We start from the raw sequence: 15,839 nt of genomic DNA, 5'->3' as shown, positions 1-15,839 counted from the left end.
AACAACAGCAACAAAACCTTTTTTTTTTTTTTTTTTTTTCCTATAGGGAGTTCACTTATGGGACTTGCAAGACAGAGTTTTAGTAAGGAAGTATCAAGGTGTTACACAAGGGTTTTATACAATTCATTCATGTTTTGGAGGCCATAATGAAGACTTCATCGCTAGTGGCAGTGAAGGTATAGTATTTCTGTTCCTATTCATTCACATAGCTTGACAAGTTTAAAGATCTTTAAATCTCTCCCAGTTTTTCATGGTAGCCATGTTTCTCAGAATGTATAGATATGAGATTAAATATTTTGGTTGATTATCCAAATACTACCTTTTGAGGAGTGGCTTGAATCCTTAATGTTTTTGTTATTTTGTTGTTTTTGTTTTTGGTTGCTTGTTTATTTTCCTTTGTGTTGTTGGTGATGTATTCCAGGGCCTCAAGCTGCTTATTGTTCAGTGGCTGAGCCCTTATAAGGCTTTTTTTCCCGTGGGACTGATAGTTTTTAAAGATTGGTAACAGGTTTGCTGGTTGTAGTGGCTCATGCCTTGAACCCCTAGAATTTTGAAGGTGGAGGCAGAGGCAGGCAGATTTCCATGAGTTTGAGATCAGCCTGGCCTACCGAGTGAGTTTCAGGAGAGCCAGGGCTACCCAGAGGGGCGAGGGCGGGGGGAGACATTATATCAGAACCCCAACATTATATAGGAAAAGGAGGGACTTGATACGGCTCAGTTGGTGTTGTGCTTGCCGGCATACAAAACGAACCTCACACACAAACCGTTCTCGTGGCTCACACCTGTAATCACAGCACTAGGTACAGGCAGGAGGTCAGAAGTTCAATGTCATCTTCTGCTAGTGGTGAGTTTGAGATTGCTTGGGCTACATGAGACTGTTTCCAAGAAAGAAAAAAGGAAGAACTACTGTTTCTAGATAAGCAGTATACTTGGCGGGACATGCTCATCCTACAGCATACCATGTTCTGACTTTGACGGCCGCATATCCTACTTTTGCTGCCTCATCAGTAAATATTCTTCTTGAACATGTGTTCACATGAACCAGAGCTCACAGACATCTTCCCACCTCCCATGTTCTGGAATCAAAGCTGTGTATCTGTCATCACACTTTCCCAAGCCTGTGCTCTTTTGTTGACATACGGCTAATTGGCAGGCGTGGTGGTGCCCATGGGTTCCAGCACTTCATATGCAGAGGCAGCACACTGAGCCCTTGGTTGACCGGTAAATTGTCATAGTAAACAGCTGCTTTAGCCTGGAATTCTGCTCTAGCTTAGACCATCATCTACTAATTTGTGTATCCCTGAGGTGAAATGGATTTAACTTTATGATCAGTTTAAGAGCTTATCATCTTCTGGAAACTATATACACGGCACAGATAGAAGGGGGTTGTCTGCAGTAGTCCCTAGCAGGGCCACAGTTAGGAGGCCTAACTGCATTGTAGATCAGAAGAGTTGACTGGACTTCAGTCAGCGTCTGTGCAGCATGGAGAAGCATAGTACCACCTCGTAGCATGGTGAGGATTTCATTTCACATACGAAATATTTAGTACTTTGTAAGCTCCCAATAAAGGTTTTATACTATTTTTCATTCAATAAAGGTTTTCATTATTTGCTGTTTTTCAGTTTGGATACCTTGGGTTTTTGGGGGGTTTTTTTTTGTTTATGTTTCTTTCTGTCACCTAATATCTCCACAGAATGTATTATCATCTCTGTTCAGATATCTTCGTCACAATTATTTTTTGCCTTGTGTGTCCGTGTGTGTCTGTGCGTGCATGCATGAATGTGAGTGCAGAGGCCAGAAGAGGGGCCACCTTACATAGGTGCTTGGGACTCGAACTCTGGTCCTCTACAAGAGCAGTAAGCACTCTTAACTGCTGAGTCATCTTGCCCCAGATTTTAACTATTCGCTAGCAATGTATGGACAGGCTATTGCAAATAGATGTTTTTGTGGTTTTAGAGCTAGTTACCTTGAACAGAAAAAAAAAAAAAGTATAATCTATTAACATAGTTCTTCAAAAAATGTATTAAACTATCCATATTTTCTTTTTTTTTTTTTTATCCCTGTAAGTTGTAATGTTGAAGAATCCTGTGTGTATGGTCAGTGATTTTATTAATAACACAGCTTTCTTAACATTTCTCTGAATTGCTTTACATTCAGATCACAAGGTTTACATCTGGCACAAACGGAGCGAACTGCCAATTGCGGAGCTGACAGGGCACACGCGCACAGTGAATTGTGTTAGCTGGAACCCACAGATTCCATCCATGATGGCCAGTGCCTCAGATGATGGCACTGTTAGAATATGGGGACCAGCACCTTTTATAGACCACCAGAATATTGAAGGTAAGGCCACGTAACAGTCCTTGTTTTCTCCAGAAAAAACATTGCAGAGTTAACAGAACTCGTACATAACAATTTAAATAGAATATGATATCTTTTTTTGTTTTGTTTGTTAATTTCTTCTATCTCACTTTATAGAAAGAGTTTTAAAGATCTGGGATTAGGTTTTTATTTCTGAGTTTGGAGAGGCAGTGAAGCAAGATAGAATGTGCTACCTCATTTGCATCAAGTTAGCTATAGTAATAATTACTTTAAAGATCTTTGGGTTCAGATGTGGGTCAGTGGTTAGTGCTTCCCACATAGGTGTGCAGACTTAGTTTGGACCCCAGAACCCATGTAGTGCGGGACTATAGCAGTGTGAATCTCTGTTCCCTTTCCTTTTTTGTCACATGGTAGGTAAACACATAGAATCCCAGACTCTGTCAGGTCAGCTAAGCAGGCGTGGGCAGCAGAGAACAAGAGAGATTTTTTTCCTTGAGCTGTGAGGCAGGGACTGACACCCAAGGTTGTCTCCTGACCTCCACATATCTTACCGCCTACGTGCATGCACTTGTATCCATGTACATACAAATCCTATTAAAACGTTTCATCATGCTGTGTAAGTGTGATATTACATGAAACATTTTATATACATGAGAACTAACCGATGTATAAAAGTTGAGAAACTTTAGTTTTAATGATCATCACTTCGGGGTTTTCCTAATATGTTAGCACTGTATAGCATACTAACATGAACTGTGATGGTGAGGAAAAGAGGAAGAAACTGAAATTTCCTGTGCTGCCTATGTGCCAAGTAGCATGCTCAAGAGTGTATTTGCTCTCACGTATGTTCATGGTCTTGTAAGAGAAACATTTTTATTTTCATTTTATAGGGAAGGAACCAAAATATGGCAGACCTCGTTAACTTGTTGAATGCTGCCATTTCGGCAAGTCTAGGTCTGGAAGGTTTTTCCCACCACCTTGATACTTGAAGATGAAGAAAGGCATAAAGCTAACAGATGAGGACAAATTCTTGATTAAATATAATAGTACTAGAGAGAAGTAATAAATTTTATGTAAATATCTTTTTTTCCCTCAAAGAGAAAAAGTAAAAATGTCTCGTTTTAGAAGGAAATAACTTATTTACAGAATGTTTTGTTCCGTGTGTTCCACCTAAATAGTTCTTGTTTTTGGTGTGTGTGTGTGTGTGTGTGTGTGTGTGTGTGTGTGTGTGTTGCTTGATTTGCCTGCTGGGAACCAAATGCTGGTCCTCTGCAAGAGTAGCAAACACTCTTATAAAGCCTCCCACCTGAATGATTTAGTAATCATTCAGTTTTAACTAATGTTTTTTATTAGAGTTAGCTTTTAAAAAAAACGAAAAACACAAATGAGGCTGGGGTGGTGGTGACCACTTTAAGGCAGAGGCACGAAGATCTCTAAGTTAGAGGCCAGCCTGGTCTGCAGATTCAGTTCCTAGACAGCCAAATCTATACAGAGAAACCCTGTCTCAAAAAACAAATAAACAAACAAAAACAAAACAGAACTCCCCAGAGATGAGGACGAAAGCATGACAATACCAGGTAGGGGCTTAGGAGCCCTTCTTCTTTTGGGTCACCACCCGAGAGTCCTAGGAAACCAACCACAGAAATCTTTATTCAGGTCGTCCTGTCTAGGTTTCAGAGCCCGCTCTCTAAGATCTGATCTTTCAGGATCTGTGTCTGTAATTTGTAGTTTTATATTTCATTAATCATTCAGAATGTGATTGGAAGAAGTACTGGGGTGCTGTGTCACACCACAGTAAGATAAGAATTGCACTTTGTACCTGGTGAGTTTAGGTAATGTGATAATTCACCTCAGTGGGTGTACTGAATACTCGTTTGCAAGATCAGGCCCAATTCAGCAACTTCGATTATGCTACACCACTGTAGCTCTGACCCTACAAAGATGGTCATTCTCATTTCACAGAAAAGGACTACTTTTTGAGAGGTCTTCTGGAGCCTTCATGCACACACAATGAAACTATTTTTCTAATTAAATTATATCTGTTTAGAATAGGAATTTGAAAGTATGAGTGAGTTAAAGACAATGTTGAAAGACTGTAACATAAGGTACTTTATGTCATTTAAATAATTAAAACTATGTATATAAAGGTCTGTACATTTAATAATTGTGTGCAAGAGGGTGGCAGAGGCATTTGATATGTTGAGGTCAGTGAAGAGCTTGCTGGAGTTGGTTTTCTTCCCCCATGTGGATTCTGTTGATTGAACTCAGGTCTTCAAGTTTAGAAACTAGTGCTTTTTCCCGTGGTGCCATCTTACTAGCCCAGTAAGTTCATAAAATGAATTTACTTCTATGTGTTACGGGTGTTTTGCCTGAATGTGAATGTGTACTAAATGTGGTGCTTACAAAGGCCAGAAGAGGCATCTGGTTTCCTGTGGCTGGAGTTACAGACTTTAAGAACCCACTGTGTGCATGCTGACGATTGAATTAGTATCTTCTGCAAGGAGGGCCATTGTTCTTAACACTGTAGCTCCTAGTTCAGTTCAGTTCATTTTAAAGAGAAGTTGCTGATCTTTTGTGATGTTACAAGGCTAATTGCCTTACTTTCTGATTTTCGTTTGTGTGTTGGGGTGTATAAATGGAATAGGATGAAGTATTCATACATGCTATATCAGGTGCACGAACTTTTAAAACAATATGCAGAAACAACAATATGTCAGCCATATCACATGCTGTGATTGCATTTTATATTGAAATGGTCTAAAAATAAGTGAATCCACACAGTCCATAGTAGTTTTTTTTTTTTTTTAATAAGGATGTTTGTGATTGCTACTAGATGGTGAAATTGGTCCAAAATTAATATACTGATATTGTAAAAACTATGAATATACTAAAACCGTGAAACATTTTAAGTGAGTTTATTTTTATGGTATGTGAACTATATCTTAATAAAGATCATTCATTGCTCCCAAATAGACCTGGATGGTATGGTGGACTTGGAGCATCAGTGGCTGGAGGAGTTGAGGACACGGTTAGAATGTGGGCCTCCCCCTTTTACAACCAGAGTTTTCTTTTTTTGCTGTAAACTACCAAGGATTTTTCTTTTTCTAATTACCTATCACATAGTTAATTTTAAAAATAGGAATCTCTGTCAAGCATGCCTTTAATCCCAGCACTCAGGAGGCAAAGAGCTGATAGATCTGTGAGTTCAATACAGGCATGACCTACGTAGTGAGTGCCAGGCCAGCCAAAGCTAGCTACACGGTGAGACCCTGTCTCAATTACCCTACCCTGAGAAAGAAGAAAGAAAAAAAAATTAAAATAGAAATAGGAGATTCTAACATAATTATTCATTCCTTTTTCTCCATTCATGAGAAATAATCATGAGGTTACATTTAATATAGAACCTAAAAACTTAGGGGGATACATTGTTTAATGATTATGAAAGTATCAAGAATTTGTTTATTGTTACTTATTCTGCTGTTATTTCTTGATGCAGATTTTGAAACTTTCTAACTGGTATCTTTTTTTTTTTTTTCTTTCCCTCCCTTTCTTTTTCTCTGTGCACATTTCATCTTGTCTTCATTCAGAGGAATGCAGTAGCATGGATAGTTGATGGCGAATTTGGAGCAGACGACTTCTGTTTAACTTAAAATTAGTCGTATTTTAATGGCTTGGGATTTGGTGCAAACAAACATGATTGATAGCTGGACAGACATGCTCGTCATGAAAAAAGAACCATTTCTGAAGCCCGATTGGGGCCAAACATTTACACCTTGCTTCATAGTAACCAGTTGATGAAGCACGTCGTTAGAACGTTGTCGGACACCATGTTGAATTATTCCCCATCGGTTGTGAAGAACTGTGCTACATTCAGGCTTACCCATTGAACTCAGTATATATATTTTTTCCTCCTGCCTTTTGTCTGGTGGGATACCATTCTTGTTGCTCTTCTGTGTAATGAAGTTCAAATGCTTGTTTGGAAACTTTATTTAACAGTTTAGAAGGCTTGATAGGAAGAGTTCATTAGTCTGAAGAGTATACATTGGACAGGAAAGAATTTTCTTTTGTTTCTCCAAATCTTTCCGCCTTATTTAGCTTGAGATCTTTGCAGCTTGGTTCATGGATTCTAGCCTTGCCCGTTGCGCAGTATATACTGATCAGATGATAAACCAGTGAACTATGTCAAAAGCACTCTCAATATTACATTTGACAAAAAGTTTTGTACTTTTCACAAAGCTTGTTGCCCCGTAAAAGGGTTAACAGCACAATTTTTTAAAAATAAATTAAGAAGTATTTATAGGATTAAAGTGACTTCATTTGTATACACTTGGAATCTAAACCAGCTTGGAAAACAGCTTCCTCTGTGACTCAGATACGCAGTGTAATGATGCTCTTGTGGAGTGCCACCTGAGACACGGCATGGCCAGACAGTGCTCACAAGGACGTGGCACAGGAAAGCCAGAGAGATACTTTGAAGGTTCCCTTTTTTATTTTATTCTCGAAGGAACATCAGTAGCTGATATTGAAGAAGTACATCAGCCGTCAGTCCAGGTTTTCAAGAAAGCTTGTTCCAAGTTCTTCTGGACTTGGGAGTCATTTTGGTGTGATCTAGCAAAAGTAGTGATCAGAAGATAGACCACTTGGGGATTTATAGTGTAGTTAAATCTTAGAAGAATTCAGAAGGCTACAAACATATATGTAAACTGGAATTAAAAACCTGAGTCATTTTTCCTAATTGCCCTTGATGTCCAACATAAAGGGATACTTGGATTAAAGAAGATTCCTTCTCAGATGTTGCCATACTGAACCTCATTCAAACTGGTGCTGTGGACAGTCTTTCCCTCCCCTCTTAATTTAAGGGATTGTTTCCTTTATGGGGGGAAAAAAAGTCTTCTCATTTTGAAGACTTTACATCTAACGTAAGCCTGATGTTCTTGGTGTATCTTACATCCCATAACTGGGTCTTAACTGCTGGGTCCAACAGTCTCCCTTGAAATTCCCTGTTTTTCAATAGAGGACAATCAGGGTGACCACAGCTATTGGAAAAAGATGTGGGATTACTCCCAACATAAGATCTTGGTGAAGAAAAATAATTTGTAACCTACTTGCCCTTGAGGCCAAGCTAAGTCCATAGCATTCTCACCATGATCATCCCCCTTCAGAACCCTAAAAGAAGTGAGAGGCTTGTGTTGAGGAATCTTTCCATTCTTGGGGGGAGGGGGTCATAGGGAGTGAAAAGTCAGGAAAAGGGAGAAAACACATTTGGCCTTAAGATAGTGTTCATTCTCCCAAAGCTCATAGTAAGGAAATGACAGGTCATAGCAGATTCTTTAATCAAGTTGGTATGTAAAAGATTCCTTTAAGCTTCATTTTGCAGAGACCACCACTTTAGAAAAGCAGAGAAATCCTGTTTTGATACTTCTCTAAGTTAAAATAATATGTTACCTTTTACCTGGTACTTTATTTTCTTGACTAAAATTACTTTCATTTTAAGCTTGAATAAAAATTTTCATTCATAACTGTATATAATTAAGTGGCAACTCCTCTTTACCTCAGTGCAGTTAAAACATATTTTGATTGATAGACCCTGAAGCCATTAATACATACACCCCAGTCTCTACAGTAACAATCACTAACATAATGTGGGCATAGAACTCCACAGCTGTATACAGATGTGGTTACATTGTACTACATGGCATGTTAACACTCTCGTAATTGTGCCCATCAGGGCAATTTGGCACTCACAATCTGCTAGTGCACCCAGTCGCACCTAGATCTGAGTTTTCACAGTGCTTCTGAAGTAGTTAAAAACACTTGGAAGTAAAACTGCACTGAAAGTGAAGGACATTTTACAAGAACATAACTCCTGTTAAAATGGAGTTACAACTATGCAAAGGTGTTTGTAGCAGCTAGGGGAGTTTGGTTTCCAGGCCTGTCATAATTGACAGCTTCCTGTATATACTGGTACTTCAATGTGCCAACTTGCTGTGAGCGTCTGTTTCATATATTTGCCATGAAGTGATTGTGGTAGAAAGGTGGGAAAGATGGTGAAGAAACCTAGAGTTTATGATGGAAGAACCTGGTGGCAGGATTTTTCTAACCCGTAGCTACTAAGTGAAAATCTCTGACAATGTGATAAACTACATAAAGGCTTAGAAAATTCAAGCCAACCACAAGATACTAAAACAATGTATAAACTGAAAAGTACCAATACTTTTTGCACATAGATCAAAATAGTGGAGAATTTTGGCTCCAAAAATCAGGTTAGTAGGCTCAATTCCATGTGCTTAAAATGTTTGTTGTTAATGCATTGATTAAGGGCTAGAGCAAGAATGAAATTAAATGTCTTTTTCCTCTAACTGGTTTTTAGTGGTAAAGTGTTGGATTTGGGGATCACTGAGGTTGGTTTGTGGGTGGTGATGAAAAGAATTAGAGTGGGCATTAGTTGGGGAAAGTGAGAAAACTTCATATTTGGGTGTATTCTATTAGTATTCATGCCGGCTGTACTTTCTTGCTCTTCCTGGCCAGGTAAATGTGTTCTAGTAACCCAGGTAAGTAGTTAAAACAGGGAATTTTATTTGCAAATGTCCCCATAAATTGTCCCGTTTTATTGGGTGGGAGAAGAAAAAGGGAATTCTCTGACTATAAGAAATTAAAGTATCAAAGAGCAATCTTGTCACTGATTCCTTAAAGAAAACATAAGCAGTAATTCTGCAAGAGTAGTTGATTAGGAATGCTCTGCCCCGACTGGCATTCTGTGGCATTAATAGAAAATTCTTCTTTCCCACCCCTCCCCATCTCGAAATTTTCTTTTTTAGGATGTTGGTTCCTGCAAACAAGAACTGACCCTCTGCCTCACAGTGGGTAAATGTATCGCACATCTCTTGAAAGGGAACATACTCATGTCACTTACTTTACAGCAGAAGAATGGGGAGGAAAAAAAATTGTCTTTTATCTTTTGTGTCCCATTTTTTAAAATATATTCTTACCTAGCAATTTTACTTTAATGTCTCACTTAGACTTAAGCAACTCTCCCTTTGTGTTGCTGGCCAAAGCATTACCCCCCCCCCCCCATTTCCAGAACCATACCAGATCGCTTCAGTTGCTAACTTAAAAGAGTGAACTTGCATTTACACTTTGTAAAACCAGGGTGGACTTAATCTAAACTTTACAGTGTTGAGCTATTGTTACAGTAGCTGCCCTAGAGTTGCAGAAACAAGCTGTACAAACCCATCCCTGTCTACTTACCCAGACAGCCTGGAGTTAATGAAGTTAATAAAAATTGTGTGCATGTATGTTTGAGAAAGAAAACTTGATTCATACACACTCTAGAAAGAACCTCGAGGTCATCGTTTGTGCAGAAAGTCTCGTGCCCTCTCGAGTTTAAAGTTTGGTCAATACTTGTCTATTTTTATAAGAGTGAAATTGTGCCCCATCTTTAACCTAAGACATTTACATTATCAGGATCAATATGCTAGAATTAAATCATAACATTTTTAGGCTCAGAAGGAGGAGATGTTAATTGTCTCTTTGAAAGTGTGTGTGTGCGCGTACGCATGCACGTACTTGCCTGCGTGTGTGTGTGTGTGTGTGTGTGTGTGTGTGTGTGTGTGTGTGTTTTGAGGGGAATAGATCACAAAAGCATGTATGTGCTTATAAACCAAGCTGTAGAGATCATGTAAAGAACTTGGGTGTTATTTTGGAGATTTCTGAGCTATGGAAAATAATATGGCATTGTGATGCGATGTGGCTAACAGAGCTGTTGGTATGGAGAAACAGTTAACTGTGGACTGCTATAAGATGTTTCCAGAGGACTGTGTTCTTAAACTTTGGGGTTTGCTTTTTTAACTGCCTCTCAGATTATATTTAGTAGTTTAAATTTCTTTGTTTTATTATTTCATTAAAGTATAAGAACTTCAGGTCTCGTATTTATTTTCACTTGTTCTACTAATTATTTACAAGACACCTTTTGGTTGACATTTATTTTATAAATGTGTGGTATATTAAATGTCTTTAATTTTTTTTGTTTGATTGAGATTACAGTAACTTTGATTTGCTTTACTGGGATTTTTAAATTTTATTTTAATTACACCTTTTCCATGTCAGTGCACAGCACTTGCCCAGTCCTTTGTATTCCCTTCTCTCAGTTCAATAAACAGAATGAGTAATTAAGTAATTCTTGTTGTGTTACATCTCAAAAGACTAGTTTGACCTAAGGTTTGTGAATGGAGTCTAAGGAAGCAATTTGTAGTGTACTTGAAGGCCACTGTGCAGCCAGTCATGGATAAGTTTGTATTCTAAACCTGTACTTAAATAGATGTGCCTGTGAGACTCAGCTTGGAGTAGGGGTCAACTGAGATTTCAGATTTTCAAACCAAGTTTTCAGATCTCTCAGAAGAACCATTCAGATAGCTCAGCAGGTAAAGGTGGTTATTGCCAGGCCTGATAACCCGTTTGATTATTAGGACCTGCATGAAAAGAGAAAGCTGCAACTACATGGCCCTCTGTGTGTGGTACATCCTTGCTGTCAAAAGGTGTGGACTCCCTGGAGTGGAACTTCAGGAGTGCGATGCAAGGGACACAGAAGCCCGGACTACTGCTGAGCCTTCTTTTCAGCCCCACAGGGTTGATTTCTGTTGTTAATACCTCAAATAGTTATATAGTATCCTGGTACCAATCCAGTGGTTGATGTTTGACCATCACAAGACCAGGCTGTAATGACACAAATTTGAAGTAGGAGCAAGAGAGTTTGAGGGACTGACCACTGATTGTATCAGTGTATCTACTTAGTTACTGAGGAGGGATACACAGTTACTGACAAACTGTTAGTACACTCACAGTACTTAGTATATTCCAGTCCCTGTGAATAAGACACTTGTTATAATAGAAATACAGTAGGTTTATAAGGCAGATACTAATTCCCAGGGGAGGGGAAACAGGCATGAAGCTGAGATTCAAACCATACCTCTAACTCTAAGCTCATGTTTGTAGTCATACCATAGTCTTCCCTTGGTCTGCAGATGGCTACTGGGAAAAAAATTAAAATTAAATGACATGGGATTTGGGTTTCCTAGAGTCTTCAGACAAGTTCCTTAGCCTATCAAAAGCCAGGCCACTCATCTCTGAAAGCAACTAATAGTATCCTACCAGATACTGAATTGAGAAGTCCTGTAAGAAAACTGATAGGTTTGAAGAGTGATAAAGGCTATCCTAGTCTCCATACTAAGTTCCAGGCGGGGCAGGGCTGCTCAGGGAGTTACACTTTTAAGGGGGAGGGGGGGCAGTAGAGGATGAGGAGCTAGAGACATGGTTCAGAGGTTGGGAGAGCACTGGCTGTGCTTCAAGACAACCCAGGTTTAAATTCTCAGTGCCCACTTGGTGGCGTGGCTCACAACCACCTGTAACTCATCTCTCCTGACCTCTGCAGTGAAATACAACCTTTATAGACATTGTCCAAATGTATGAATCAGCAATTAAGCACTTGCCTAGCATATGTGAAGCCCTGAGTTTAGTTCCCAGCACTAAGAGTCTGTGCAGAGGCAGTGGCTCAACACATACAAGCACTTGCCTTATGTCTACCTGTAATCTTAGTAAAATTGGAAGCAGACAATCACCTGGAAGTTAGCTGATGAGCTCTCATTGGGTGTGCTGGGCAATGACACCTCAACAAGAGGGAAGGTGAGATCTCACTCGACAAAGTTGTCCGTAAGATCCACATCCCTCCCAGGCTGCGGGGTGGGGAGTCTATACAGATTTGCTACAGAGGATGAGCCTTGTCCCACCAATCTCTGTGGTCAGCAATCCTAGCAGTTAATGAGGTTCAGTTCTATCCAGTCTGGAATAAGCAGGCACTGGGCAGATCAGTTCCAGTCATCAGGGTCTAGAAGGGATCTAACCACAGCTGGATCCATGTTCTCTTCCTTTGAAAATGATCACTTTGAAGCAAGCTTTGGGAATAAACTTGTTCAAGTGCCAGCCAACAGTAAGTGGTTTCAGGGAAAGCAGATTGAAGATGAGGTCAGGTCTACGCTGATACCACAGGCCGTGGGCAGTGAGCTGAGAGGAAGAGATGTTAGGAGAGCCATGGAATAGTATAACAATTACTGTCTATACCAGGGCGGGGGGGTGTATAGCTCGGTAGTAGAGGGCCTGCCAAACATATGCACAACCCCAGGTTCATACCGCACCAGGGCGATCCTTCGATTACCTTCTAAGGCTGGGACTCCTGCTGGACCACACAGACAAGAAGTCTTGAGGTCACATAAGACTGCCACGCCTTTAATCCCGGCACTCAGGGAGGCAGAGGCAGATGGATCAGTGTGAGTTTAAGGCCAGCCTGGTCTACAAATCAAGTCTAGGATAGCCAAGGCTACACTGAGAAACCCTATCTTGAAAAACTGAAAAAATAAAACAAGCAAGCTAAGGAGGGAGATGACTGCAGTAAAGAGGCCTAGTTGTTCTGGATAACGTGTTTGATTCTCAGTACTCACTAGTTTCTCTAACTCCACTTCTAGGGGATCTGACACCTTCCTCTGGCTTTCAAGAGCACCGCACACATGCAAGCAAGAAAAACTTAAAAAAAAAAAAGACAAAACCTACAGTTGCTGAGCCTAGACGGCAAACACACAATTTCAAATTCTCCCCTTCTCTGGTACTGAAGATGGAACCTATTGCCTTGCTCATGCCAGAAAGTTGCACTAACAATGAGCCATACCCCAGTTCAGTTTATTTCTGCATTATTAAAACAAGTTTATCAAGATATTGGAGAGAGACAATATACCTAGTACAAGATAATTCATAACTTTTGATAAAATGTTACTTGTAAGCAAAATTAATTTCAGCAGTCTGAAGTTAATCCAATAAAACAGCCTCCCTTATAAATCAAGACGGTATTACAGTACTTCTAGGGTTTACTGTTATTGGGCTGGTGAAATGGCTCAGTGGATTTAAGAGCATTGGCTGCTCTTCCAGAGAACCCGAGGTTCAATTCCAAGCACCCATATGAGAGCTAACAACTGTTTATAACCCCAGTTGCATGGGATCCAACACCTTCACACAGACTTACATGCGCAAAACACCAATACAAGTAAAATGAAAATAAATCTGTAAAGGAATTTTAATGCAGAACATGGCTGCTCTGGCAAAGATCACATCCAAAGACCTTCTAGGTCTGTGTGATCCAGCTGGAATACAAACATGCCTTTAATCCAGGAGACAGAGGCAAGCAGATCTGAGTTCAAAGCCAGGGCCAGCCTGGTAGAGAGTAAAGAATAGCTTAGGTCCAGGTGGGGTGGTACTGGCCTTTAATTCCAAACAATGAAGGTAAAGTTAATTTGTAAAAGGAAGCACCCATGTTTGAAAGTGATGTCTAATTGAGTGGCAGAAAATGTGACGAATCAGAGATTTGACAGAATAGGATACAACTAGGATTTGACAGAATAGGGAAGCTACTTAAGGTAGCAACATAGAAAAAAAAAAAAAAGAGGCAGTTTTACGGGGATGTAATAGAGAGACAGGTTACAGAGTGAGAACTCGGGTGAAGACAGAACAAGCCAGAGAATGAGAAGGAGCCAGAAGACTAGAAAAGATTACTGGAGTTAGTTTCAGGCCAAGCACAGCAATTCAGGGGCCAAGGGAGAAGCCAGATTGAATAAGTCAGCTGGGAAAGGAGTTTGAGCCAGACAGCTGAGTTGAACCAGCCAGCTTTGAGTTCAGAAAGAATAAGAAATGGTGACTATATTAAGCAGTAAGTGTCAGAGGCTGAAGACATTCTAGGCCTAGGTTAGATGGTACAGAGGCTAGAAGCTTCTAGGACTAGGCCTAGGTTAGCAGACAGAAAGTCCACGACAACAATTTAAACAGCCAAATGAAAGTTACTCTTACATAAATCACTTTTTAAAAAGAAGACTTCTAAAGTTAACTGCCTTGAAGAAAAAGAAATAGAGTGGTAGGCTTTGATTATGTTGTTCCATTACTGCTTCTCTGAATTAAAGGACACCACAGTCAGACTAAAGCAACAGAACAATACAATTAGATTAGCTTGTTAGTCAACAGCCATTTATTGTTTCTGTGTGCAAGGCACTGTATTAGGTGTCAGAAGAGAAAGGAAGACAACACAAACATGATCAGAGGGGACTCTGCTCTCCAGGAGCGCACAATCTAGTAGGAGAGGCCAACTGCATTCAAGAGACACCACATGGAAGCATTTGATACTTCCACAGAAGACAGACCAGGTTGGAGGGAAGCCTCTGGGCTCTTGCTAAATTGTCTTCTTGTATGGCAGGCATAAAAAGGGACCTGCTAAATGTGATGAGTGGAGCTATGTCTTAAGTCTTACTTCCTTAGCTCTAAACTAATAGCAGCATGTTCTTTTGTTAAAAACCTAAAAGCAAAAGAGGAACATGACAGAAGACAGCAACAGCCCCCATGGCCATCTGCACTGGCCAGGCCCTCAATATTAGGGCCTTCACAGAGTGCAGGAGGACTGAGACCCCTGACACTGTCTAGGCCTCTGCTCTCCATTTTTGAGATGAAAATGCTAGAACACATGTTTGTAATGGTCCTCTGCAAAGCCCTAAACACTGTACAGCAGCACTGTAGACATCACAACCACAGCCACATAGGGCTAGCACTTGCTTCCTCCTTTTCAGCATTTATAGAAGCAGATCCTCCCTCCAAAAACCCCAGAGGAATGACTCTCCCTGGCTTTGATACACACAAGCAATATGAAAAAGAAAGGAGTTTTGTCTGTAACTAATTAGTGTTTCAGGATTAAGTTTGGGGCAGCTTTCTGCTTTACTCTGCCTTGGCAGCTTATACCTGACCAACAACTGCCCAAAGGTGTTCCAGTACATGGCTTTCAATTTGGGTTAAAAATACTTGGAGAAGACCAAACATCTTAGCCAAAAGTATGACAGCTTGTCTCTCAGTTCTGTGAAGCCCCAACAGGTGTGCCTGAGAAGCTTGAAGAACACTGAGAGGCACCGGGAGGTGGGGGTGGGAGTCTTAAGCAAAAGGTGCTTAAGCAAAAGGTATGAAAAAATAAAGACAAAGCAACTCCTAGACATTGTAGCTTCTCAGCACTTTTCTAGGCAGAAACACAACATTACAGAAGGGAGATTTTCTGTAATTTCAAAGAAGTGCAGGGAACCAAGTTTACATTGCATGCCATCCTAATCCTTTTTTCCTGTGTGGACAGAGCACGGCTCCCATTTTAACAGGGAAACTAGCTTTCTGGTTCCCTTGCTTCTACCAATTCTTCACTCAGTAAGACAAGCAACATTTAAACATTTAATCTTTTGGGGAACCACACACTTTGTTTTGCCACCAAAGATCATTATGTCATGGTGAACAGTTATGTTCCCTTAAATGTCAGTGGTTAAAATACCAACATTAGAGTGCAAACAGGACTGAGGATGATTTAGCAGATTCATACTTGAAAGCAAGATTTGATAAAAGCACACTAGTAGGATAACCCCACACTCTCATCTAGAGCGACCGTGTAAAGAGTAGTTAGG

At 40.2% G+C, this 15,839-nt stretch overlaps 1 protein-coding gene across 2 annotated transcripts in view; it reads left to right on the top strand.

The window, feature by feature from the left end:
- Wdr26 (WD repeat domain 26) overlaps positions 1-10,240 on the top strand; it is a 43,193-nt gene extending 32,953 nt beyond the window's left edge. For both annotated transcript variants that reach the window (XM_055609343.1, XM_055609333.1), the window contains exons 12-14: positions 47-176; positions 2,158-2,343; positions 5,910-10,240. In XM_055609343.1, coding sequence (XP_055465318.1) covers positions 47-176; positions 2,158-2,343; positions 5,910-5,935 — 342 coding nt within the window. In that variant the 3' untranslated portion in view covers positions 5,936-10,240. The remainder of the gene's footprint in view (positions 1-46; positions 177-2,157; positions 2,344-5,909) is intronic.
- The last annotated feature ends 5,599 nt before the right edge of the window (positions 10,241-15,839 follow it).

The sequence above is a fragment of the Psammomys obesus genome, unplaced genomic scaffold (assembly GCF_907164565.1).
Source record: "Psammomys obesus unplaced genomic scaffold, mPsaObe1.curated_primary_1811, whole genome shotgun sequence".
NCBI lineage: Eukaryota > Metazoa > Chordata > Mammalia > Rodentia > Muridae > Psammomys > Psammomys obesus.
Note: the sequence above shows the minus strand (reverse complement) of the source record. Positions and strands in the feature narration are given on the sequence as shown.